The 26,855-nt window shown below is 59.1% G+C and overlaps 1 protein-coding gene across 1 annotated transcript in view; it reads right to left on the bottom strand.

Moving 5' to 3' along the window:
- Nucleotides 1-26,451, bottom strand: part of FOXP4 (forkhead box P4) — a 32,978-nt gene extending 6,527 nt beyond the window's left edge. The window contains 12 exon segments of the mRNA XM_013977903.2: nt 2,124-2,225; nt 2,991-3,067; nt 3,153-3,360; nt 3,463-3,546; nt 4,436-4,523; nt 5,278-5,382; nt 5,610-5,823; nt 5,956-6,103; nt 7,662-7,748; nt 8,287-8,409; nt 13,944-14,039; nt 26,227-26,451. Coding sequence (XP_013833357.2) covers nt 2,124-2,225; nt 2,991-3,067; nt 3,153-3,360; nt 3,463-3,546; nt 4,436-4,523; nt 5,278-5,382; nt 5,610-5,823; nt 5,956-6,103; nt 7,662-7,748; nt 8,287-8,409; nt 13,944-14,039; nt 26,227-26,451 — 1,557 coding nt within the window.

Raw genomic sequence — 26,855 nt, 5'->3', positions numbered from 1 at the left:
GCCTGGTCCATGCCGGCCCCCGACCCTTCTGCCCTGGTCTGAAGTGGACAGCATCTCAGGATTGGGGGGGGGGGGGCGCTGAAACAGTGGAGGAAGAGAGGTGGGCCCTCAAGAGGCAGATAAATGGGTCAGAAGTGGGGGTAGAAAGGAAACAGAGTTGGGGGTGGACAGGGTGTATTTCCCAAGAGACATGCATGGAAGCTTGGTGGCAAAAGTCCCGAAGGTCAGAGTGGACCACAAGCCGAGACAGATGCTGCTGTGCCACAGGCAAGGCCCAGGCAGTGCTCCCAAGTGGCAGAAGCAGCAGAAGAACATAGCTCACTGGGAAGCTCACTCACTGAACTGGTTTCTTGTTGGGACCCAGACTAGGTGGGAGATGGAGGGGGAGATGTGGGAGGGAGATACGCCACTGAGATGACCAAGGCTGGGCCCCCAGTCGAAGGTGGTATGAGGGCCGGGGGTTGGTCTATGAGAGGGGTGGCTTCGTAATGGTCATCGAGGGGTTTAGGAGGGTCACCTAAGCCAGCTCCTCCTGATCGCAGGAAAGGAGAGTAGAGGTTGCAGAGGACAATGCAATCAAGAGAGAACAGGAAAGGGAGTTCCCGTCATGGCTCAGTGGTAATGAACCTGACTAGTATCCATGAGGACACAGGTTTGATCCCTGGCCTCGCTCAGTGGGTTAAGGATCCAGCGTTGCCGTGAGCTGTGGTGCAGGTTGCAGATATGGCTCAGATCTGGCATTGCTGTAGCTGTGGTGTAAGCCGGCAGCTGCAGCTCCAATTCAACCCCTAGCCTGAGAACCTCCATATGCCACAGGTATGGCCCTGAAAAGACAAAAAAAAAAAGAGAGAGAACAGAAAAGGAGAGCAGGTGGGTGAGAGTCACTGCCCACAAGGAGGGGGCCATCTTACGGAAGTGCAGCTCTATACCGACTCCCCTAAAAGTAGAGGATTAATATATAATATTAAACATATAACAATTGCAATGATCCCTAATCTTGGTATAGGGCTCTATCGCTTAATGAAACCTGGTATCCAAACTGGCGAGCAGGCTGGGGACTGGACCAAGCGGCCCCAAGAAGGCCCTGCTGGCTCAGAGAGGGGGCAGGGCTGTGGTTGGCCGGAAATGACATCACTCACAGCCAATCAGAGCAGCTGTCCCAGCCTCACAGCCTCTTTCCCAGGCTTTGGGAATTGGGCATAGGGATACAGAGGGTCGTGGAGCAGTCTCTCCTGCTGCATTTAGCACAGGCTTGAAGCAGAGGCGGCTGGGTCCTGTACAGACCCCACCTTCTCCAGGTCAAGGGTCGGGAGGGGGTCCGGGTGACAATGAAAGCCGGCAGGATGGGGAGGTAGGCTGTTTGACTGCAGCTTCTGCACTGGCCAGCAGGGGGACTCAAGAGTCAGGGAGCCAATTCAGGTTCCGAGAATTGGGGGGGAGGGGGGCGGGGGGAGGCTACCACGACTAAGGCCACAAATCCTTCTCTGGAGTCCCTCCGTTCCCACAGGGCACAGACACTCCCTTCTTCCTCCTCTCCCCGCTTCCCACCCTGCTGCACAGACGCTAATATTCTCAACCCATCAGACAGACAGACATACCGTGTCTACATCTGTGTCCCATTTTTCTAGGATTCCCCCCCCTGGCTTGCTTCTAAGCCCCAGGAAAACTTACGGCTGAAGGTGTTAAAGCGACTAATTGGATGGAGACAATTATCTTCCTGCCACTGGTGGCAGAGCTGTGGTGAGCATTTGTGCCCCGGCGTAGAGTCCAGGGTCTCCGTCCATCCCTGCGTCCAGGCCTGCACACCCCTCGCCCAGCCAGGGCTTCAGAGCATGGGCCTGTAGCCAAGGAATCTGGACCCTCAGGGCCACCTGCGAATGTAATCCAGGCCTCCCTAGTGGCCTAGCCCACTACGGGCTCCTGGACGCCCTACTTCAGGGGGCTGGTGTCTTTGGGCCCCGTAGGGGGGCAACTCCAGAGAACTGGAGGTGGGGGTGCAGGGGCCCTGGTGGGGCCATTTCTGTAGAATCCCCCTCTCCAAGGGGATTAGACAGCCTTGGTCTCAAGGGATGTGGAACTGTCAGGGCCGCCTGGGCCCCAGCTGAGCAGGGGGCAGGCCTCACCTTCCAGGTGGCCGTGTTCCTCCGGAAATAGGCAAACATCCTGGTGAACCAGTTATAGATCTCGTTCAGGGTCAGCTGCCTGTCGGGGGTTTCCAGGATGGCCTGCGGGCAGGGAAGAAGGACAAGGACCCTCCGCGTGGGCCTCCAAGGGTCACAGGCCTGGGTTTTCTCCCCCAGGAGCTCCCCTCTGTCTGGCCCTTAACTCGTCAGAGAGCAGAGGAGACCCGCTGTGGAAGCAGGTGGACAAGCCTGGGGGGTGCTCGCCGGCCCCCTGAGAGGGGGCAGTGGGTCACAGCCCAGCCAGGGGCTGAAGGGAACACGAGGCTCAAGGGCCAGGCACTCGTGCGAGGGGCACGGGCATTTCTTCTGGCGGGAAAATGGCTCCAAGGGCCCCCGCCCTCCGTGGGGAAGGAAAGCGGGATTCTGGGGATAAAGAGCTGCAGGGGTGGGAGCTGTGTGGAATTTATCTTGATTTTGGCAAAGGGCACCCCTAAGCATGAGATGGTATGTGTGTGCACCTGCATGTGCAGGCGGGGGTGGGGGGCAGGGGGACAGATTACGAGCGACCAAAGGTCTATGGGAAAATGGTCTCCTGTGAGTGTGCGCACATGGACACGAGAACGGGAGACACAGCGGGTGGAACAAGCAACGATAGTGTGTGTGACCCCAGAGACACGTCTGCGTGATCAGCAGGCTGGCTCAGCCCAACCCAGGAGGAGATCCCGGCTGGCTGAGAAGGAAAATGCAGGGTCGAGTGGCAGAGGCCAAATGTCAGGTGGCAAGTTACATCTTCTGGCCCCGGGATCCTCCAGGAGGCTGGGCCCCCCGAAGGAGGGGGACCCTCGCCGTCTGCCTCCCCAAGCTCACCTGGCGGATGAGGGAGGCGTAGGTGAAGGGGGGCCGGACGTCGGCGTTCTTGTAGAACTCGTGATTCTGGGCCAGCTCTGGGGGAGACAGACAGAGAGGATGAGGTAGCCCGAAGGGGGTATGGGGGGCGCTTGGGGAACGGCCCCTCCCTGAGGCCCTTACCTGAGGAGATGGGGGAGCAGAACTTGTCACTGCTCCTCCGGCGAGCGGGGCCCCCGCTGTGTAGGGAGGCAGAGCCGAGGCCAGGGGGCCGGAGTGGGGTGACAGGGGCGGCGGCCGAGGTGGGGGGGTGCACGAGACCATCTGGGAACGAGTCGGCTGCGGAGACGGTCACCTTGGAGAAGGAGGAGGAGCTGGGGACTAGGTTCAGCTGTGAGGGAGAGACGCGGGGAGGATGCGGAGACCCAGGCTGCAGGGCGGGGGTTCGGGTGGGGGGTTCTGGGAGGCCCGCCGGGAAGGGAGAGTCACTCACTGGCTGGCTGAAGGCCTTGGGCTCGGAGGGCCGCATGTGCAGGTGGGCCATCATGGCCTGCAGCCGCTCGCTCTCCTTGGCGAGCTGTGGAGAGGCCGGAGGTGAGCAGGGGCTGTGCCTGCGGGGAGGCAGCCGGGTCCTCTTCCTCCCCGCGCTCCTGTCCGCACCACCACTCGCCCTGCCCATGGCATCCCAGCTCCTGGAAGGCCCCGGCTCTTCCCTGCCCCTCTGGCCCGTCGCACCCCAAGGCCAGGCCGGGGGGGGGGATGGTGCGCTGCCTGCTCGCTGAAGACCCGCTTCTTCTCCCCACCCAGGGTAGAGGCTGTGGCTTAACATCACCCGAGTTCAGTGGCACTTGTGTGTGAGAGTGTCCTCACGCACTCAATGGACACGCGGGAATGGATGAATGATCCATTCACCCCAATTCATAAATTCAATAGATCTTTCACCACTACCCTCTCACACAGGGTGCTCTGCTAGGTGCCAGAGGGAAATGGGTAAATAGTGACTGGCTGCCTGACGGGCTGTCCTGAGCAGCCTCCGGAGCTAGGCTGCCCCAGTTCTAGTTCCAGCTCTGCTTCCCACTGCCTGAGTGACCAGAGGCAGGAAACTTTGCTTCTCTGTGCCTCTGTTTTCCGAATCTGTAAAGTGGGCATATAATAGTACCCACCACGTAAGGTTGTGCAGAGGATTCCTGGAGTTACACAGGCAAAGTATTTAGCACAGCCCAGAGTAAGTGCTATTCCCATTCCTGTTCATTTCTGTTTTGACTGGTAGAAGGTGGGACCTTCTAGCAGAGACAGCCCCCAACCTTGGTTTCCCCCTCGGAATTCAGGTGCCCTGGCCCCCCAACCTAATTAGGACCTAGGAAAAGCATCAGATGAGACCCCCTAAGTCCCTCCTGCAAAGTCAGTGCCCGTGGGTGAGGCAGGAACGGGAGCCCCCATGTCCCTCCCCGCTGCCTGGGCCCCACCTGGATCTCCAGCTGCTGCACCACCTGCATCTGAACGCGGCACTGGGCCGTGCTCCGGTCGTCCAGGGCGTGCTCTGTGTTGAGGTGTCTTCCGGGGGAGGAGGGGGCGGAGAAGAGAAAGTTGGCCCGGGTTTTCCTGCTGTCACCACCCTCCCATCCCATCCTCTAATCCCGCCCACAGCCTGGAAAGCAGACAGACCAAGAGACACAAAGAAGGGAAAGAGATGGGGAAAAAAAGAAAAACAACGGGGCAACGGAGGAAGCCGCCTTCTCTCGTCAGCCTCCTTTGATGTCTTTGCTAAAATCCTAGCTACAGAGAGATCTAATTGCAAATGAACTAATTAAGTAAACCTCTGACGAAGCGTGAAAACAATTTGTTTGACCCTGATGCTGCAAGGGTCCGGGAGACAGCGGAGTTAATCAGTCAGTGACAGAGCCTGGCACGGCCGTGGCAGCTGGCCGCCTGCTGCCAGCCGCCTGTCCGCCAGGCCCGAAGGCCGTCACTAGGCCATCACTCTCCGAGCTGAGCCTGGGGAAGCTGGGGAGGGCGACGGGGCGGTGTGGGGGGGGAGTCCTCCCCTCCCCCTCACACCCCACCCAGCTGGGCTCCGGCAGCCTGGGGAGGGGGCGGGGAGGCCGCTGGCCCAGGAATACAGGCTGGGAGGGGAGCAGGAGTGATCAGGGAGTTGACAGCGGACAGAAAAGGACCCAGGCCCCCCAGGGTGAGGATGGCAGGACAGCTGGTGGCTGAAGGCCCAAGAAGGGGCAAGCTAGGTGGCAGGCTAGGGGACGCGGGGTCCTCTTGGGGGGTGGTGAGCCGGGGGGGTCAGGGGGATACTTACTTGATAAACTGGCCCAGGTCTTCACACAGGGTCTCACAGCCGGGCCACTTGCACTCTCCGTGTCCATACAGGGGGTGGGAGCCGGGCGTCTCCTCGTGGGAGGAGCTGGGAGGGCAGGAGGAAGGGAGATGTTGGTCAGGGACTCTGAAGACCCTGGCAGCCCTGCGCCAGCTCCCCCATCTGAGCAGTTCTGTGTGCCCTGGCAGAGGTAAACTTCCCCATCCCTGAGTGCCACTCCTCCCTCCCAGCCCCCACCACAGGTGCCAGCCCTCAGGGTCCCGGCTGGTTCTCCAGGCGGTCTGTAGCACCTCCTCCCAGCCGGAGCCCCGCACCTGTCTCTCCGAGGTGTGAGCACAGTGGGCTGTCCGTTGGGTAGGGTGTGGTGGGAGAGGGGGGGTGAGACTTTGGGGGGGGCGGCGAACGAGGTAGCGGTGGTGGCTGTGCCAGTGAGGTCCAGCCCCTCCTGCTTGACGCTGTCCTCGGCGGGCTGCCCGGGAGCACCCTCGCCCTTCCACAGCTGGGGCAGGTCCGTTGGGCACACGGCTGCTGCGGGAAAGAGAGAGGGGAGGCTGGAACGCATGCTCTCTCCCCTACACCTCACTCCTGGGAGCAAGGGCTGCCAGCCCCCCAGATGGTGAGGGCTGTGGGGCTGGGATTGGGTGGGGGCTGGGCACTCACCTTGCGGGAGGGTCTGGAGGGGCCCCGAGGCTTGGTTGGGCTGCAGGCTGACCAGCCCTTGCCTCTGCAGGTTGAGCAGGTGCTGCTGCTGCAACTGTTGCATTTGCAGGAGCTGCTGCTGGAAGGCCAGCTGCTTGTTCCCCAGTGCCTGGTGGGGGGCCCGAGGGGGCGGGCAGAGAGGGGTGCCATCAGCCTCAGGCGTGCCATCTGGCCCCCACCCTGCAGCCACCCCCTCCCAAGGCCTGTCGGCCCCCGGTGCTGTCGTTGTGGTGTCCGCAGCTGCAGCCTCTCTGCTCCCGGCCCAGCTTCCATAGGGCTGCATGCCTCCTCGCAGTAAACACGCATGCACGCACGCACGCACGCGCGCAAACACACACAGCCAGACCCAGACACGCAGCACGACGCCCTCCCTGCTCCCGCCTCCCTCCTTCCGCTGCTTCAGCTCCCGCACCGCAGCTGTGCTCGCCTCAGGGGGCGGGGGGCTCTCATCACAATGATAGATGAGCCTGTCAGCTCCGGGGGCCACTCCCGCCTGGCGGGCACCCTTCCCACATGCCCGGAGTGCCCCCCTTCCGCTCCAAGGAGGGGGCCTTCTCCCCGCCAGCTCTTCTCCTCTGTTGCTTCTTAGATACAGAGACTCAAGGAGTCCGGTGGGACTTTAAAAGATCAGCCTCAGCAGGTCATCAGGACCCAGGCACCCAGGCAAGGGAACAATCACGTGGCTACTGCCCAGGTGCCTGCTGCCTGCACTGCCTATACTTGCTCGGTCTGCTTGCAGTGCCTCTGTCTCCTGGTCTGGCCCCCATGGCACCCTCCCCCTGGATTCAGGCATGGCCAGCCTGCCAGCAAGTCTTTTCTGAGCCCAGGAGCCAAGCAAGTCCTGGGTTGCTTGGGAGGCAGGGTGGGTTGGCCCCCTTGCCCTGGGGAAAGCGGGGGGGTGGGGCGCTGCTGGCTACTTGGTAAACCCAGCCTCAAGATCATGCAGAGAAATGCAGCAAATACAAGCCCTTTGAGGGGGAGGTTGTGGGTGGGAGCGAATGACAGGGCTCCGCAGGGCAGTCTTCCGGGGAGAGGCAACTCAGAATTAAGGTTGTGGTTTGGCCAGGAGAAGGGAAGCATGTGTCTGGGACCTGAGGTGGGGGGCACCGCAGGGCCTGGTGTGGCAACTTAGGAGGCACCATGGCCCAGATGAGTAGGGGGTGGAGGCTGGGGAGTTCTCTGGAGAGGTGGAGCAGGATATTATAAGAAACGACAGAAGTTAGGGCAGGATGAGGTGGGGGAGGGGGGGTGCCGCGGAGGATTCTCAGGGCTGGGCTGAGGTGCTGTGTCACTAAGAGAGGAGTGGGCAGGAAGAGGGCAGAGCAGGGCAGCAGGGGGTCATGAAAGGAGGACCATCACTCACACTCTCTCTCACCCCCCCTCCCCCCCCACAACACAGGGCACAGCCCTTCTCCTAATCGAATGAGGTGAGAAGGACTGAAGGAGGTTGGAGGGAATGGAGAAACGGGGGTCTCTGTCCCCCATGCCCCCGCTGTCCCATCCCCTCCCTCAGCCTCTCTTTCCTTTTTTCTAGTATCCCCACAAGGCAATTCTCTCCTGGCCACTTTGGGATTCCCAGTGTTGTCTAGAGGGTGGGGAGAGGGCGGAGTCTGCAGGTGCGGGGTGGGTCCTTTGAGGGACACCTCCGGCCCTGCTCCAGCCCTTACCTCTTTGGGTTGCTGCTTCCCAGCCTGCTGTTGGGTGAGGAGTTGTAAGTGGAGCTGCTCCTGCTGCTTCTTGTAATATTCCTGCAGCTGGGAGTGGACAGCGAGTGGGAAGGGGTTAGCGCAGGCAGGGGACGGCCGACCCCAAAGCAACGCCAGCCCTCTTGTGGAACAGGTGTCCTCCAGGACAGCTGGGGAGAGGTCTGCTCTGAGACGGGTCCCTAAGCAGCCCCGGGATGGGGTGGAAAGGAGGAAAGGGGGAGGGGAGCTTTGCCCCACAGCCCGGAGCCCTCTGTCTCCCTGGTGGTTCAGGACAAGGTGCCTGGATGTCCTTTGACCTTCCCGGGGTTTGGAGATACGGTGGGGCCGGCACACTGTGGGGGAGCATTGGCGGGGGTGGGGTGGGGGGTGAGGGTCTGCTGTGGGAGAGGCCTGACCTCTGACCTCTCCCCAGCTGTCCTGGAGGAATGCAGGCCAATCCAGCCTGAGCAGTCTCTCTGGTTTCTTTCTGCCACTGTTCTGGCCCGGGGTGATGTGGGTAGTAAACAGGGTGGGAGTGGGGAAGGCCAGTGCCTGGAGCGCCCCACCCTCCTCTTCCCGCCTCACCAGCTGCCTGGGGGGCACTCACCTGCTGGAGCATGAGTGCTTGCTGCTGCTGGAGCAGGGCCTGCAGCTGTGGGGGTGACAGGATCTGTTGCATCTGCTGGGGCGTGAGCATCTGTGGCGACATCATAGCCACTGACACAGGCACCTGTGGGATTCAGGCCCCTGTGAGCCCGCTGGCTTCCACCCCGCCCCAGGGAAAGGGGCGGGCACGCACCCAAGGCCCAGTCCCCGTGGCTCCTGAGTGAGCCTTCCCGGGCTCTCGTGCTGGCTCTGCCATCGGCTGGCTGTGTGTCCCTGGACAAGTGACTCACCTCCCTTGTTCTTGGTTTTCCTGCCTCTTCAGGTCACTGTGAGGGCTAATGGGTTAGTACTTAGAACAGGGCCTGCAGACAGCAAGTGCTTCTAAGGGTTGGCTGCTACTGTAGGATGCGCTCTCTCTACACGCTGGTCACGCTGGTCAGCAGGATCCATGCTTGGGAGGGTTTCTCCCCCAGAGATGGGGGTGTGGGGGGGTGTGCCTAGCCGCTCCCGAATGCTGCTCAGTCCATTCCGAGAGCACTATCTACAAGGTGGGCCTGGCCAGCAGGGAAGTTTCGAAATGTGGCCCACGCAGTCTGAGGACCTGGACTTTGGCCCCGCTCAAATCATGTCACAAACTCCCCCACGCCTATCTAGGTGGCACACAAGCCGACGTCTGGACAGTGCTGGGGGTGCCATCCCATGAAAGCCTGCAGGTGCAATCCCCTAATCAGGTCCAACAGCAGGAGACAGAAGACCACACAGGGAAGCTGGGTGGGGTGGTAGTGGAGGCAGGCCGCCATCCCAGCTTGGCACTGAACTTGCCATGTGGCCTCCAGCAAGTCACCTGCTGTTTCTGGGGTGTCAGTCTCCTCAGCCATAAAACAAGGACTGGAGATGCCTCCTTCCAGCTGGAACAGGCACGATGCCCAAAGTGGGGCAGCTTTCTATCCCCCATCTCCCCACCCCATCCCACAACAGGAGGCCTGGAGATGCTACCTACAGGCAAGAGGTTCAGGGAGAAGCATTATCTTCATTCTTTTCCCCGTTCCCACCTCCCCTGAAACTCCCAGGCTGTGTAGTCAGAGCCAGGGATGTCCAAGCTGCCACTCTGTCCTGTTATGCCGCGTTGGCAGGACAGGTGGCAATCAGCCACTGTCCATCACTCTCCCACCTCACTCCCAAGCCCCAGCAGAGTGCGGGCACGCGGCGGGACCTCACTAAGCGTGCCCCCTGAACTGAGTTACTTTCCCCCAAGATCAACCTTACTCCAGGGAGGGAGGGGTACTGGTGGCCCAGTCGGGGGAGGGGGGAGGGGGTGGCATCCTGCAGAGACTTGTCCTAGTCAGGAAGGGACAGGTTATGCCCCCAGGGGACTCCTGGACCCTTTCAGCTTCCCCCAGCCCCACACATGGGGCAGGAGAGGAGGATCCCTGGCAGGGGCAGGACTCAGCCTTAAGCCACAGTGAGGGAGTCCCCAGGCAGAGGAGCAGCGGGGAAGTGCAATGGATCCAGCAACATCGTTAAGTCCCACTGCACCCCCCCTTGCCCCCCCAAAACTAGAGGCTGAGCCCCAGCCCTGCACGCCCCTCTTTTACCCTAGTCATCTCTGTATGAACCTCCCTGGAAAAGGCACCTTGCTTTTCAGCCCCGGCCACACTGTATGGCTGAGGGCTCCGAGGGGCCTGTAATGCAGACCCTTAAGTGGCAGTGCTGGGATGTAGGGCCAGGTCCATGTGCTCCGCGGCTCCTGGTGCCCCACCGCCCTCACACCGCACTGCAGAGCAGGTCTTGAGAAGGGTTAGGAGAGCATGTGGAGATGGAACCATCAGGGGAGCTGACAACGCTGGAGATTCCAAAGGCCACCTCCCTCTTTCCAACTCTCTCCCAAGGGAGAAAGCCAGGCTGCAGGGCTGTGCCTGCCACTCCCAGCTCCTCTGGGAGTGGGGGGCAGACTATTGCACCGATCCACGCCCCCTCTTGCAGAGCCAGCCCATGCCCTCTGCTGGGTGCCCCTGAGGCAGCTGCCCACCTGTTCCTTCCTTCGTCTTCCCACGGGGGCACCTGACATGTGGTGTCGAGCTCAGGGCCCTGGATTTCTGAGTCAGTGACCCAGGTCCTTGCCTGTGACATTGACTGTACTTTGAAATCACCAAGCCTCACTTTCCGCCTCCGCTCACCGGGGTTTGGGAGGCTTGCCCTCCCCGCTCCACCCAAAAGGATGCTGTTGAGGGCTGATGATGTTCCAGGCACCGGGCTAAGCCCTTGATGTGTCTTATCTCCCTGCATCCTCACAGCAACCCTGGGGTGAGCACAGGCATGGTCCCTGCTTGACAGATGAGGAAACCGAGGCCCAGAGGGACAGTGGGAGAAGGAGTGAGTCAAAGGGACATGTATGCCGTGAGAGTCTAAAAAGGTAAAGAAAATCACTTTTTAAAACGTTCTGGATTTTCCTTTTCCCCTCTTCTCCTCCTCCCACCTCAGGCGCACAAGGGCCCCTTCGGACCAAAGCTCTGGGCCTCCCATTCTCATGGCCATGAGGACTGAACCAGAGGAGGTGGACAGGGCCCCCAGCCGGGGTGACTGAGCCCAGACACCCAGGAGAATCCTTCCAGGCACCAGGGGTGTGAGTCACAGCAAATGGCCTGCAGGAAAGGATGTGGCCTTTCCTTCCTTGGGGCTTTCCTACTGGGAGGCAGGGGAATGGAAGAAATGACCTTGGAAGGCCTCCCTGGCCCCTACCGATCCTGCCAAGTGGCCGAGCAGCTGGCCGGAGAGGCGGCTGCAGCAATCTGGACAGACTGCCGCATGTGGACTTGTCGCGAAAATGGCCCTGTGGGGTCAAGGAAGGTCAGCGAGGTGGCTGCTGCTGGCTGAGCGCCTGACCTGGATGAGCCCAGCCCTTCCCCTCATGCCCCTTGGGGGTCCTGAGAACTGAGCTGGAGCTCCCCTGGTGTCCCCGCTGACCCCTTACCAGGCTAGGATGTGTCAGGATGGGCACCGTCAGCTAGTCAGCTCAGCGAGGCCCGTGAGTCACCATCTGGAGGGTGGCCAGGGCAGCTAAACGCTTACAAAAGCCCTGGCAGTGTGAGGCCTGGGCAAAATGCCGACGGCTGCCTCCAGCCCCTCCCTCAGGGACCCTGCTTAGGCCCGGGGCCCTCCAACCACCATGAATACAGTAGGCTGGCCTGGGAGAAACAGGGGTAGTACCTGACACAGGGGAAGCTTATTTGGAGGCCGAGAGTTGGGATGGATGCAATTTGGTGCCAGAATCAAGGACCCAGACTCAACCTCTTAAGTATGGGGTCTGGGGACCTAGGGCGAGTGGTGAGACTAGGCCAGAGCTTAGCTTAGGTTAAACTCCCTTGCAAATGACCAGAAGGTAGTCTGCAGTCCTGGCTGGAGCTGCAGCAAGAAAGACTGTGGTGAGACACCAAGAAGAACTTCCAAAACGGCAAGGGGGCTAAGATGAGACAAAGGCTGGGCACAGCCTGCCCTGGCCACCTTTCTGCCGAAACTCTCAGCTACCTATGCCCTCTGTGCCTTGACCTCTCCCTGCAATCTCTAGGCTGGTGCCAGACCGAATCTGGTTTTAGAAAGTCTTCCAACGCTCCATGAGAGGGATGGCACACACAGCCAGGAGGTGAGTGGCAGGCAGTCCTTCCTTGAGTTAGGAAGCACAGCGGCATCCTACGGGGACCCCTGGAAAGGGGGTGTCATCCAGCTGCATCACCCACTTAATTCAAGCTCCAGATCCACGGAATGCACTCTCCCTTCTCCCCTCAGTAGCCTCGAGCTCACAGAAAGCTGATTCTAGGCCCTAGACCCCACTCGGGGATGAAGCCCCACTTCCTTGGAGCCTGCGAACCTGAGGGTGAGGGTGAGGGGCAAGGGAGCTATGCAGGGCTGGAGAAGGAAGAGAAAGCTCACCAGCTGGGGCTCCAAGCTCCTGGAGAGGTTCGGCCATGGCCCCAAGAACCGCCATCTCCCAGAGCCCAGAGACCCACAGGGCCAGGGCTCTGTAGGGGCTGCGGTTCACTACTGTGCTAAGCACGTGGCAGCATCACAGTGCAGGCACCCAAGTAGGAGTTCTGGAGTTGTCTGGGCTCCAGCCCTGGCTCTGCCCTTCGTTAGCAATGTGACTCTGGACAAGCTGCTTAACCTCACCAGGCCTGAGTTGCCTCAGCTGCAACATGGGGCCCATAACAGCATCTAGCCCCAAGGATTAGATGAGATGGTGTTTGTGGACCACCTAGTGTTTGCCCCATGGTGAGCGCTCTGCCAGTGTTAAGGAGAGCTAAGTGTCTGCAGAGTGACCTTTTTTGTCAAGTGAGGTTTCTGGGATGGAGGTGGTCTCCTGAGGAATATTCCACAGCCTCCCTTCCTCCCCCACCTCTTTCAGATCTCCCCACCCCCACCCAGCTGCAAAGTCCTTCTCGATGCCTGACCTCAGTCTCCAACTGCCTGCAACGGGGTCCTAGGCTGGGCCCAGGGTGGAAAAGATTCAGAACAGCAGCCTGAGGACCGACCACTTCAGATCCAGGGAGTATCGGGGGGCTCGTCCCCTAATTGGAAGAGACACTGTCTTGACACCAGGTGGGCATGAGAACCTTCTACATCATTCCAGTGCGAGATGTTGCTCTTTGGGAGTCTCTCTGGAGTCCGTCCTCCCCTCCCCGCCCCGCAGGCCGCTACCCCTCTTTGCCCGATTCCCCCGCCCTTGAGGGCTCTCCTGAGGTTGAAGACTTTGAAAAGGCGGCCGCTGCTCAGCCCGGCTGTCCAGCACCTTCAACTTCTCCAAAGCACGTACGCTTGTTTTCCATAAAGCCCAGAGCAGCGGAATCTGCCTCGGGACAAAACCCAGCCCCAGGTCCTTCTCCTCCAGGCGCCCAGCTCTTGGCGGGCCCCCCCACCCCTCAGCACCCCATCCCCCAGGCTCCAGTGCTTCACGCCCAGATCGTGCTCACCCTTCCTCCCTTAGATAAACTTCCTTTCAAAGCCCCGCTTAATCCTCTCCCCAATTCCGCGCCTCCCCCACTGCCAGGCCAGGGGGAGGGAAGCAGGCGGCCCAGAGCTGTGACCCACCCCGACTCAGACGGCAATTCTCCCAAGTTCTTTGTGATACAAAAGGTAAACAGAAGGCCTGGCTTACCCCCCGCCCCTCACCCCGATCTCCCCTCCCCCAGCCAGCCAGATGGGCTGGCTCGCTGGGGGGAGGGGGAGGGGGAAAAAAGGGCAGATTGTGCAAAGGAAAACAAAAGAGACAGAGAGACATCAAGAGACAGGAAACGAGAGGAGACAGGGTTAGAGGGTGAGAGACAAAGGGGGGGGGTGCGTGGTGACCTCAGCAAGTGAGAGAGCCTGGGAGGGGAGCAGAGAGGGACGGGCCGAGGGACCCACAGGGCCAGAGCAATTGGTAATGAAGACGTGCCCAGGAGAGACTCCGCGGGCAGAGCCAGGCTCCAACTCTGAGCCAGATACCAGGCTCTGCAGGAAGAAGGCCAGGGCACTCAGGTGCAGGGCAGAAGGTGGGGTCCCTGTACCCAGTGCAGTCCCCTCTCTGGCACCGGGACCAGCCAGAGGAGGTGTCCAGCCCAGTCCTTCTCCTTCTGTGCCAAGCCCACCCTCCCAGGCCCCAGCACCGCGGGGCGCCCTTCTCACCTGCACGGCAGAGGCCGACTGCTTGCTGTCATTGTTCCCGGGGGAGCTCAGGCCGGAGGCCTGCTGCAGCAGGAACTGCCGGGCCACCTGGAGAGCCTGCAAGACAGGGCGAGTCAGAGCTCGGCCAGCTCCAGCAGAGGTGGGGCGCAGGGGTCAAGGCGGGATCCTGGATTCGAGGAGCACTTGGAGAGAACAAAGGGGAGGAGGCCAGGGTCAGGGGGAAGGTCCTGGGGGCGGTGAGTGAGAGGGTCTGCCTGGGCTGGGGGTAAGGATAAAAGGAGTCACGGAGAGGAGCTGCCAGGCCTTGGGGATCAGAGCCTCTGCAGGGACTCACTCTGGGGCCTGGTGAGGTTTCGCTGGGACTCCATGAGGGGGCAGCAAAGGGAAGGGTCGGTGGTCTAACAAGGACCCAGGAGAAAGCAGAGCCGTCGACTCAGGGTATTAATGATGGGGACTATTTATTGAGCATCTACTATGTGTCAGGCACTTTCCAGGCAAGATCTCATTAATCCTCTTCTTGGAGGGCATGAGGTAGGGATTATCAGTCCCATTTTGCAGATGAGGAAACTGAGTCTCTAAGAAGTTAGGTGATATGACCAAGATCACACAGCTAGGAGAGACGTCAGAGCCAAGATTCGAGGCCAGGAAGCCTGGCTCCAGGGTTCACCTGCCTGGCGAGGTGGTGGGTCTGGGGCCTGGGGGCCTTGCATTCACTTGGGATCAGAGCACAGTTGGGAGAAGGAGGGTGCAGTTTCAAGGTGAGAACTGTGTGGCTTTGGGGGTCCAGAGACAGGGCCTCGTGGCCCTGGGGGGATGTGATCAAGTCCTGAAGAGAGTGTGGGGCCCCTCAGTGAGTTACGCCGACTGCAGGGCCACAGGGGCTTAGATTGGGCTCTGAGCCGGTGGGCTCATGGGAACAGGAAGTGCGTGGAGTTTGTAGGAGGCGCACCTCTGGCCAGTCAGTGGGCCTGGGGGGTGGGCGGACAGCGAGAGGTCAGGTGGGAGGGATATTCAGAGGCGGGGATATGGGTACCTGTCCTGAACCCACATTCCAGGAGCACAAGACCTGTCTGCCTCCAGGTTCCTCAAAGACCTCATTGGGGGCCAGAGCAGAGGTGCCTCCCAGCCTTTGCCAGGGGCTCTGGCATCAAGCAGACCTGGGTCTGAAGCCTAGCTGTGCCACTGACCGGTGATGTGACCTTGGGCGAGTTATTCCCTATCTGTGTTCCAGTCTCCTCATGTGCAAAACTGGGTCACTACCCATCTCTGAAATACGAACAGAGGTTAAAGGACCAACGTTTGGCACTCTGTGGGCATCGAGAGTGTCCACTCCCTTCCCTTCTCATGAATCCCTGTCACCTCCTCCAGCCTCTGCTCAGTGCACCTACTAAATGAAACGGGTGCCACCTACGGCTCCTCGCACCTCCCCCCACCCCGTCTGTCCTCCGGTGGACTTCCACTCCTGCCCACTGCAAGCAGCACCAAGGCGGACCTGGAGGTGGGACGCGGAGGAACTCACCCTCCCCAGCCTCTCGGCAAACACGGGCACCTCTGTGTCCCGAGCACCCACCCGCCCTCTGCAGCCCTTTCACTCAACAGCTGAGCCTCCCCAGACTTCAATGTGGTTTACTTAGGATGGTACCAAAACGCACCCTGCGGTATCTACGGGAACATGGCCCAGGCAGACCTGGGGTCCAGATTAGCATGCTCCCCACCAGCGCCCCAGGTGATCACTCCCCCCTTCCCCTGGACCTCACACTCCGAAGAGTGGCCTGGGCCTGGGGTTGCTTCTCTTCAAGTTTCACAACGGAAAGCAGAAATCTGACTTTTCTGAGTTAAGTGCTCTGCGCAGCTGTGCGAGGGGGTGTGGGGTGAGGAGAGGAAGGGAGGTGGCCTGGTGGTCATCAGGAAGGGGACTGCCTGCCTCTATGTGCCTCGTTTCTAGTGACCATCCCCCATCTAGGTCTAATGACATGGGCTGGACAGATGCTCTTGGTCCCCCAAAGGTGGAGGTGGGGTACAGGGGTCAGGGGGCAGACGGCAAGGTGGGAGAACAGGATGGCTGGGGGGGGGGTGCTGGCAGCCCCGGGGACCCACCAGCGGGGACACTGGTCAGGGTGGGGGGAGGGGAGCCACACGGATCCTGGGGAAAGTTGTGGGGCGACCCATGCCGTCTCCTGGTGGGGACTGTGGTTGGGGCGGGGCGGGCGGCAGGGGGAGGCTGTACTCACTCCCCACTAACTCTTACTCTGTGGTCCCCTGGAGCATGAAACTACAAGATTTACAGGAAAAAAAATGACAGGCCCTCAGCCTTCAAACACCCCCCCCCCATCCTCCTCTCACTCTAGGCCTTTCCTCCCTGTTAGGCCAGATGACAGGGGACCAGGTGCGAATCTGGCCTGGCCTTCCTCTCCTCGCCTCGCCTCGTCTCCCAGTCTTTCCTGTGTGCCAGGGGCCATGCTAGGTGATGGGATACAGAGAACGTGGCCCTGCCCCAGGGCTCAGGGCCTAGCGCTGAGATGAGACGCCTGCCAGAGGCTGAAGTGGAGGTGGGCTGGGCACCAGCACCAGAGCCCTGACCACGTGGACGAGGAGGGTGAAGCATGGTCCAGAAACAGTGACCCCCACACACAACAGATGCCTGAAATGGCCAGTGAGTCTGGGGACCTTAAAACCATTTCCCGGGGCAGAAAATCGAGTTGTCTTGGGAGTAAGTAGCCAGAGCGATTGGAGGAGGCTGAGGGGTCCGCTACTCCAGGCACTTCATTCATTCATCCAACCACTCATTTACTCACGTTCTCAGCCACCCACCACGTACTGACTTGGAGAAGATAGGGAGGCAACCATGAGCAACACAAGCTCATTTCTTGGGATTTGCTTTCAGCCCAACCCTGACCCAGTTTGGCTTCTTCACACCACCTAAAGACCACCCTGGAGGCATCCAGGGCTGGGGGTGATGGGCTGTGGGTGTGGGGTCCAAGCTCCCCTCCGGAGATGGCCTGGATATGTCACTGACTGCTCAGGGCACGGCAGCGCTGCTCCATCCTCCCCTCTGTCCCGCCCCGCCCCCAACATCTGGACCCCTGGCCAGGGAGGTGCTCTGGAAGGAGGAGCAGGATGGGGAAGGCCCTTCGGCCCAGGATGTCCTCCTCCAGGGTGGTCACCCAAGGGATCAGGGAGGTATGAGACTTTCCAAAGCCCCATCCAAGTCACACCCACTGCTCTGGCACACCAGGCATGTGTCTACACTGCCTGCCAGGGCTGGACATATCACTGGACTACCCACTGAGAGCCATGGGAAATGACCCGTGCCCCCCGCCCAACCCTCAATATACGCAGCCCCATTTTCCCTGCTGATGCCAACCAGATCACAGCCTGGGGCTGACAGTCCCAGCCATCAGCACCCACAGACACTCTCGTGAAATAGATTTCAGTCTGGGCTGAACATGGAGGCAGGCCCAGGCTGGCAGAGAGTTTAGAAGCTATCACTTGTATAGTGCCTGGCAGTTTTCAAAGCACATCTACAAACATTTGGTTGAAGCTTCCCAACTTTTGAGCTTGCCAGGGCAGGTGTCATGGGCTCCATCTGACAGACAGTTGAGGCCCAAGATCCCACGGTTAGGAAGCTGAGTCCAGACACCTCTGGTCGCCCAGCCGCCCTCCAGCCCAGGGAGGGGCTGTCCTGAGCTCAGGCACAGTCTGGTGAGGCTGTGCCTCCACCAACTCTCATGTGCTTTCAGCTGGCTGGATGGGAAGAGGAGGTGGAGAAAGGCATTTAAAATCCCACCAGGGAGAAGGCAGTGGAAAACCAGGAGCCACTGGCCTCTTAGACCTCATTTTCCTCCTCCTTTCACCCCTTAGACTGAAAACCAAATGCCCGGCTCTGTGGTTTGGGGAGTAAGTTCAGTTTTCCTCTAAAGGAGGCAGTACCGGTCCATTCAGAGCCTAGACCCTGGTCAAAGAGATCTGGATCCAAATCCTGGCTCCACCAGATACTGGGTGACCTTGAGTAAGTCACCTCACTGCTCTGAGCCTCAGTTTCTTCCTCTGTAAAATGGGAATAGCCCTGCAGTCGGCTCCCAGGTTTGCTGGGACAGTGGGCATGGGATATTTGGCACAGTGCGGGCACCCAGTGGGTCCGGAATGGACATCAACTCTTGTGATTGTGATTATCACCCTTGACCTTCCCGGGCAGCTCCTGGTCATCTGCCCAGTGCCACATCGGAGGACTTGTGAACCAACCCCTCTGCCATCTACAGCCACCCCATCCTCTGCAGCCTAGGAAGTCAGTCTCGTTAACGCAACCGAACTCTCCCCCCACTACCCATTCAGAAGTCATTAGCAGGATCTCCACAATTAGGAACAAATGGCTTATAACCGATGGCACCCAGGGAGAGCATGGGGGGCTGGTGCAGGGGAGGGGATGAAGCTGGAGCTTTGAGAGCAACCGGGAACTGCTATGAAAAGAAAAATAAGTCCTGGGGCAGAAGGGTCTCATTTGTGGACTGAGCCCACAACCTCATTTCTTTCTTTCTTTTTTTTTTTTTTTTTTTTTTTTTTTTTTTTTTTGCCTTTTTGGGCCACACCTGTGGCATATAGAAGTTCCCAGGCTAGGGGTTGAATCAGAGCTGCAGCTGCCGGCCTACACCACAGCCACAGCAACTGGGGAATCTGAGCCGCATCTGTGACCTACACCACAGCTCACAGCAATGTTGGACCCTTAACCCACTGAGCAAGGCCAGGGATCGAACCCGCATCCTCATAGATACTAGTCAGCCATGCTGGCAACTCCCCACACCCTCCTTTCCAGCTCAGAGACTTGAGGGGAGGCAGTGAGGTGCAGGGCAGTTTACGGGTTCTTTCTCCAGGTTAGAGGATGCCAGGCCTGTGCTGGGGTCCCTGCTGCGTGTGTATTCGGGAGGGCAGGGATGTGGTGCTCAGAGAGACAAGCTCAAAGGGCTGAACTTGGTGAACTGAGAAGCAGAATCACGCAGACAAGATCACAGACCTGGCGAGCTGGAGTGTTACAGGGTATCTCGCCTAGTGTTTTCCAAATTGCTGGCTGTGATCTAATGGTGGGTCACGATATCAATGTAGAAGGTCAAAAAATTAGGAAAATTTGCCTGCACACATGCAAAAACATCAGTTGCTAGGTAAGCATAAGTATTGCTTCATGAAACTCTGTGTGCTAGGGCTCCCAGTAAAAGGTATTTCTTACTGTAGCTTGCAAGCAAAAAGGTTTGCAAAACACCGATCTAGTTCACTTTACTGATAAGGGAATGGAGACCTGGAGAGGGGCAGTGATGCAGCCACAGTCACACTGTGTCAGAAGCAGAACCTGAATCTCCAGACCTGACTTGGGGCTCTGCACCGTGAAGGGCAGGGTGGAGGACCCCTCCCCAAAGCAAATTCTGGTTTAATGTGGATAGTGGTGAAGGACAAAGAAACCCCCAACAAACGCCCCCCCCCAAACCACCCTAATATCTCTGGTCTGCATCTAACTAATTTTGGCAAAATCAGGATCTCCACTGTCTTGATAACTAATTTCAACTGGGACTGGCTAGATTTAGGGGGAGGGGCACTAGGAAGATGTTTGGGGGGGGCTGGCCCATCCCAAATGTGAAAAGCACCCTCAGGAAGGCCCGTCACCTGTCCCCACCCCTGAAGAATATGACTTTTGCTCATTTGTGTATAATTCAGCCAGTATTTATGACGCCCCACAGGGCACTTGCACTGTCTGAGACTCTGGGGGTGCGGTTATTTGCCTAAACGGGGTGGGACCCATATTCTAACAGGTTATATGAGACAGACGCTGCAACAGAGAAGTGGGCTGGAGACACGGTGGACGCATCAGGCAGAGGACGGCTGGCTGGTTACTTAGGTTGTGTGGCCCGGCAAGACCTCTCCCAGGATCATTTCGGATGAGGGGGTTATTCCTTCAGGGGAGGAAGGTGCTGGGGCGAGAGCCCAGACGTGGGACGAAGCTTGGTGCTTTATGAACAAAAAAGGCCAGTGTGGCCAAGCTGAGTGGTCCAAGAGGAAGTCCCAGGGGTGAGCAGCAGCCAGAGCACAGGGACGATGGCTTGTCACTGTCTGCCATGCGTGAGGACAAATGGCTGGAGGGGGTTAAGCAGGAAGTGATGATCTCTGAGAGTAGATACCTAACCCACTGCCAGTAAACAGTAGGTGGCTAATAAGTACTTGTTGACTTGAATTAAACGAGAAACAACTCTCCATCCACCCCTTGAAATATAAGTCCTCTGGGACCACAGTGTGGAGGGGAGGGGTGCAGGGAGAGGGGTCAGAGGCCAGCGGCTTCAACCACGGAAGGGACTGACCTGGGGAGCTCCAGGTTCTCCACCAGCCAGGCTTTGTCCTCCAGCAAAGAGACATAAAAATGAAATTACACAGGGAAGGGGGGCAAGGAAGATGGGGGAGAGGAGGCCATAAAACCCCCGAAGTGATTCTACACCTTTTTCCCTTGGAAAAAAAAAAAAAAAAAGCTTTTTGGAAAAGGCCGTAAATTTTTTTTACACCAACCTCGTAAAAATGACATCGGCGCATTCTCAAATTAGAACCATTAAAATGAAAACCAGCAAGGCACAGACACCGACAGGCCCACGTGGGTGGGAGACGCAGAGTCCGGGTGTGCAGCCCAGTTTCAGGACCCCTTCCCCACCGTGCGTCCTGAAAGTGCCTCCTCTCCAAAGAAGGGAATGAAGAGATGAGCCACGCGGTGCAGAAGGGGGCAAGGCCCTCCGGAGGGGCTCCTTCCTGCTCTCTCTTCGCACCCCCAGTGGCACTGGTGCAGCCCCAGGCCAGCCAGCAGCCCCTCTGGGCCAAAACCAGCTCCACCAGGAAGGCACCGCAGTGCATGTGGGAGGGAGCCGGGCAGTGCGGGGCCAGGGCTGTGGGCGTGGGGCTGCTCCATGTCCCCTTGGTCCCCTTGCTTTCGGCTCGCCACCCTGCCGAGCGAGTCCTTCAGAAGCAGGTCTGGCCCCAGGTCCGGGTTCAGAACCAGTAAACCCAGCCGCCGCCACAGGGGCTGCTAAGTGGGGCTGAGGGGGGGCCTGCAATTCCCACCCCGCGGACTCCCACGGGTGCTCCTCAGAAGGAAGGCGCTCCTGCAGGAGACGACCAGGCTCACCACCAGGGAGGGGTGGCCCCACTTCAATCCTTCACCCCTCAGAAGAGGCAACACTGGCCCGCCTTCCCCCAGTTCTCCCCTTTGTCCCCCAGCCCCTATCAGTGGGGACAGAGAACTCTGGTAGAAGAGGAGGGTGAGAGAGGGAAAGGGGGTGTTAGGGTCCCCCATCAGAAGGGAAGCCTGGAGCTGGGGGCTGGCCGTGCCTGGTCCCGGGACCCTCTCTTCCACCTTCCCCTTGGGGAAGCTTCCTTTTTTTGCTGGACTAAAGAGGCAGACACACAAACATGGTGGCCTTTGGCTTAGGAACCCGAGAGGGAGACAAGGGGGGGAGGGGGGTTAGGCCTGCTCCCCTGCCCCATCCCCTCACCTGCCCCAGGTCCCAGACGGGACAGAGTGGTTGGAATCAGGGACTTCGCCCAGGAGAACTTTCCATGAGAACTTTCTAAGTCCTCTTCTGAGGAGTTTCTGTCCCCGGTTCTTCCCTCCCAGCTCCCAGCACCTCCTGGGGAGGGGCTCTTTCAAGGGAAAGAAAAAGGGGGTTCAGGGGAATTTGGAAGAACAGAACTTGGGGCGTGAGGGTGGGAGTCCCAGAGACTGAAGAAAAGGGCCCCAGACCCGAGGGCTAGAGGCGGCTGTTGACCGTATGTGTGTGAGCTAGAGGGGGTGCCTGTGCAAACTCACCTCTGAAGCCCCCACTTCCCACGCTATCCCCCTCAAGAGCTGGGGCTGAGGAGAGCCAGATGGGGGAGGAAAACAAAAATCTCTTCCATTCTTCTTGTCCCCCCTCGCCCGACTCCCGGACACTGCCCCCCCCACTTCTATGGAGGGGGCGAGTTTGAAGCTCATTAATGCAGAGTCCCCCAACCATTTTGAATCTCCTCACAGGATGTGAGCAGGGTGGGATTTGGCCCCGGTTGCCAGGGCAACTGTGGTGGGAGTTCCCAGACGCTAGGCAACCCTCCCGTGACCCTCGCTGACCTGTCACCCCTGCAACCGGAGGACAATAGGAGCGCAGGCTCTAGAGGCCCAGGACGCCTTTCAGCCCAGCCGCTGGCAGCTCTGCCCACCCCCACCCCGCTGGCCCAGTCCTCCGGGCCCCAAGTCTAGCGAGCATCCAGCCTCGGTCCCCCAAACCTCCCCAGGCCCTCCACCTCGCCTCCCCAAAGCTGGCGCGCACTTCTCCCTGCCCTGGCTGCCCTCCCATCAGGGAGCCCAAAGGCTATTTGCAGGGTCCCCTGGGGAAACTCCTTGCCCTGGGAACATTTTCATACAGGTGAAAGCAGATTAGGAGAAAATGCAAGGGCGACGTTCAGAGAAAAAAAGCCATCCTAAAGGGGAAATATTGGGGGGGGGGGGGCGTTTACTGAGGAAGGAGACCTTGTCCTGGTGACAGGAGGGAGGAAGGGGACTGACGAGCAGCTGGCATGCCTCCTGGGTCCAGGGCATTCTTTAACCGCAGCTGGGGATGCCAGCGGGGTGCTGGGTATAAAAGGAGGTTTGGGGCATGTTTGCTGAGTGAATGCGGGTTCCAGGGCCCACAGCCCTCACTATGCCTGGGGAATGCCCAGGCGACTGGAGACCAGCTGAAAGCCCCAAGGACAGAGTGGAGGTGGTGTCACTCACCAAAAAGGGGGTGGGGAGGAGGGAGCGGGAAGCTGGGGCCCTGACTGCTGAAATGGGGCAGCCAGTCAGGGACCCTGTCTCTAGTCAGCCGGGGCCTGGCAGTCCAGCCCTGCACCCCCCCCCACCCCCCGCAGCCCCCTCTGTTTAAACAAGCTCCCGGCCTCCTGTTGCATGGATACAGGCGCCTGCTCTGGAACCAGAGTGACGTGGCTGCCCTCTTCAGCACTGTTTGTTTCAGCCTAAAGTCCTGTCACCAGCCTGACTTCTGACTCGCCCTGTTTATCTCTCTCTCTCTCTCCTCTGTCAGCTCATTACTCCCGAAGGCCAAGACTGCATTTCCAGGGCTTGTTTATCCAGCGCAGAGGGGCAGGGACGGACAGACAGACGGACAAGGAGGAGGGACCAGGGCACTGCCTGCAGACCCCCTCCCACCCTCACCTCTAAAGTGGCCACTTAGGGCAGCGGCCAGTGGTGCTCTTGTTGTTTTAGGGGCTCTTTTAGGTCGGGAGTGGGGTGCTCTCGTTCAGGCACCCACAGTGTCTTATTTAGCACCTACTAAGCCCAGGTCTCACTCCCTCCGTTTCCCTCGGATGACAGCGAGTGTGGGAGGAAGGAGCTGGGCCCTGGACCAGGAACCGGGAGACCTGAGGTCTAGCTGTAGCCTTTCCCACGTCCCCTGGACACATCCGTGCTGCCTGTGGCTGCTCCCTCATCTGTGATATGGGAATAATAATACCCACCTCCTGGGGATGGTGAGGCGATTGAACGACCCTTCGTGAAAGACCCAAAGCACCAAATAGAGGCAAGGTATTTGTTTGTCCCCATCTGTTTGTCCTCAAAGGACTTCCTGGTCGGGGTGGAGAGCAGGGAGGTGCTTACTGGGCCTGGCTCTACCCCACAAAGAGTCAGAGCCACTTTTTGTGGGGGGAACAGAAGGTGTCACCTTGCAGCTCCCCCCAAAGCCTCCCTCTTAGGTTGGAGGTGGAAGGACAGCCCACAGGCCATTTCCTTTTAATTGAACATTTTGTAATTTTAATTTTGCAGAGTTCTTTTCATAGTATGGAGCCAAGGAGACTTTTTTTTAAGTCTCAAATATTTTCCTTGGCCCCGGGCACGACGCCCATATTGAGCCCAAATGGATAAAACAGCCCTCCCTCCGCCTGCCTCCAAGCCTCCACCCCAGTTTATTTGTGAAACAGATATAGGATTTTCCAGGACTTTGGGATATTCCCCAAAACAAACAGGGATAACTGGAACGTGGAGGAGAGATGGGAAAATGCGGCTCGAGTGCAACATCGAACAGAGAAACCTGATGCGTACAGAGAGGCCTGACTTTCCCTCCCCCCTTATCCTGATATCTGTGTTCCCTCCTTATATAATTTTTTAAAAGAAACTTTCCTGGTTTAGTACCCACCCCACCCCCCCACCCCGATTCAGAATGTTCCACAGCTGTCTGTACAGAGGTGCAGGAGGGGAGGAGCTCTCACCCACACAAAATGGGTGGCCCTGGAGATTTCTGATGGGAGGTGTTTTGCTATTATTTTCAAAAAGGGTAGGGTCCTGCCCTTCGACCTTCTCTTCCCAGTAGATGGCACAGACTCTGGAGGTCTCATCATCAGAGAACCTGCTTAGGAGAGCTTGGGAGATGCCAGCAAACTCCCAAGAACCATCTCCCCAGGGAAAGGAGACCAGCCCTTTCTGCTTAAGTTTCCACTGTTTGCAGGAAGAAGGGATTTTAAAAGTCCTCCACTCTGTTCGCATCTGTAGAGACCCGTCAGTGTGTATAGTGATTTCACGCCCAAACTGCATCTGAGCCTAACAGCCCCTGTACTTTAGGCACCAAGGAGGCTAAGGCTCAGGGAAGCCAGGACCTAAGGACCGGCCAGCTGGGGGCCACTGCTCCCTGCTGGGCAGCTTCACTTCAACTTTTTTTTTTTTTTTTTTTTTGGTCTATTTAGGGCCAAACCCATGGCACATGGAGGTTCCCAGGCTAGGGGTTGAATCGGAGCTGCAGCTGCCGGCCTACACCACAGCCACAGCCACACCAGATCCTTTAACCACTTAGTGAGGCCAGGGATCGATCCCACACCCTAGTGGATAGTAAGTAGTGGGATTCTTAACCTGTTGAGCCACAACAGGAACTCCCACTTTAACATTCTTGAGAAGGTCCAGGCCCCAGGGACCCAGTCTGTGCCCTCCCATTCTAGTGGACACTAAGGCCAGGGGCATGGGAGAGCAGCCCTCCCAGAAAGTGAAGTGGGGCCAGGGGGCTTGAGATCATGGAGCTTAGAGCAGTCTCAGAAATGCCCAAGGGTACTGACTGCTGCGAAGGGGCAGCCTGAGACTTAACCTGCGTTTGTTTGGTTCCTGCATCAGTGCTGGCTGACCAGCTCAGCACAGAGGGCAGGGGGTCGGGCTTTTGATGGTTCTGCCTCTAGTGCGACCTCCAGCTTTATAAAGTGGGGTGGGAAAGGGCCTCTCTGGGGCTATGGAGTGGGGGGAGGAGCCCCAGGAAGAAGCTAGAGGAGAGCATGAGGGCAATGTGGGCACACACGCATCTGTGCACATGAGATGGGGGCGGGGCATGGGGGGGGGCAGGTACATGCAGAAACCAACTTTTCCGCATTCCTAGGAGAGCCCCCAAGGGGCAATGCCACCAGCGGCGATTCAAGGAGCAGAGTCAAAGGAGAGAAGGAGCATCCCAAGGCCAGGGCTGGCTGGGCCGGTTCTCCTGAACTTGTCAAGCATGATTCTCCCTTTTCCTCCAGGTGAGGCTGGGACCTGGGGCCCCTGCTCTGTCATAACCCAACCGGGCTCCCCACCCTAAGGCCTCTCAATGCTCAGAGAGGCTGGTCTTGAACTCCTGAACTCTAGGGTGGGAACGATGGAGGGGGAAGAGAGAAGGGGGACAGACAGGGGTTCCCAGTCTGAGCCCTAAAAATGGAGGCCTGCCTCTGCCTACCGCTCTGGGACTTTTCCCAGCTGCCTTGACCACTGGGGCCTGGAAATTTAATCTCTACCGTTTGGACCAGGGGCCCAGGCAGAGGTGGAGGTGGGGAGTGTCACTGTACAATAAACTGAGGAGAGCAAGGTGTGTTCCGCCCGCTCCCCTTCCAGGGCACACCCAGGGCAGCACCTCCCTCCCCCAACCCAGTTTGTTAACTTAGCCAGAGCGCAGGCAGGTGCCGCCCACCCGAGACGATGCCCTCCAGCCTGCTGCCCAGGCATCTGTCACCCCTCTGGGCATTCCTGAGACTGTTCTAAACTCCGTGATCTCAGCGTACCCCCGCCCCGCCCTACTTCTCTTTCTGGGAGGGCGGCTCGCCCCGCTGCCTAAGTATCCACTAGAATGGGAGGGTGTGGACGAGGCCCTGGGGGCTGGACCTTCTTAAGAGTGTGAGGGAGGCTGCCCAGCAGGGGAGCGGTGGGCCCCAGGTGGCCAGGATGTGGCGGGAACAGCCCTGGCGAGTCCTCTAAGCCTCAGGGTTGCTGGGGAGGGGCGCCAGCTCCTACCTGTTGCTGCTGGAAGTGCAGCAGCTCCGCAGGGCTCATCTCGCCGTTGCTGTCTGCGCCGGGAGCCGTGTCCCTGCCCGCACCGCCTCCAGCAGTGCCCGCGGCCCCGCCACCACCACCACCACTGCCACCGCCGCCGCCATCGACCTGCCCAGAGAGGCTGCCCACGCCGTTCTGACCAGACGGAGCCGACCTGATTGTCTCCGAGGCGGATTCCACCATCATGTCGCTCTAGCGGGACCTGGAGGCGGAGGAGAGACACATGGGGGAGGGGCCGAGGCTTGAGGCTGGCCGGGTAGGGCAGGTTCCACCTGGGGCAGGGGGCAACAAGTGATGCCCCCTCAACACCCCCATCCCCAAACAAGACAACCCCCACCAAGTCCTGGGATGTCTCCTCCCTCTCAACTTCCTGGAGGCTGATCACCGGACCCCTGTTGGGGTGCCAACCGTCCTAATGTCACCTCCCCCCAGGGCAAGGCAAGGGACAGCTTTAGAATGAAGCTGAGGCTGCCCCACTGCCTCCCTCCTCCCAAAAACTGTGCAGGTCTCTCCTCCCAGGCTACCAGCATAGGGGAGAGGGAGGAGGGGCAGGGAACCTGCAAGGACTTAAAAGCAGATGAACTCTTCCC

The sequence above is a fragment of the Sus scrofa genome, chromosome 7, assembly GCF_000003025.6.
Source record: "Sus scrofa isolate TJ Tabasco breed Duroc chromosome 7, Sscrofa11.1, whole genome shotgun sequence".
Lineage (NCBI taxonomy): Eukaryota > Metazoa > Chordata > Mammalia > Artiodactyla > Suidae > Sus > Sus scrofa.
Note: the sequence above shows the minus strand (reverse complement) of the source record. Positions and strands in the feature narration are given on the sequence as shown.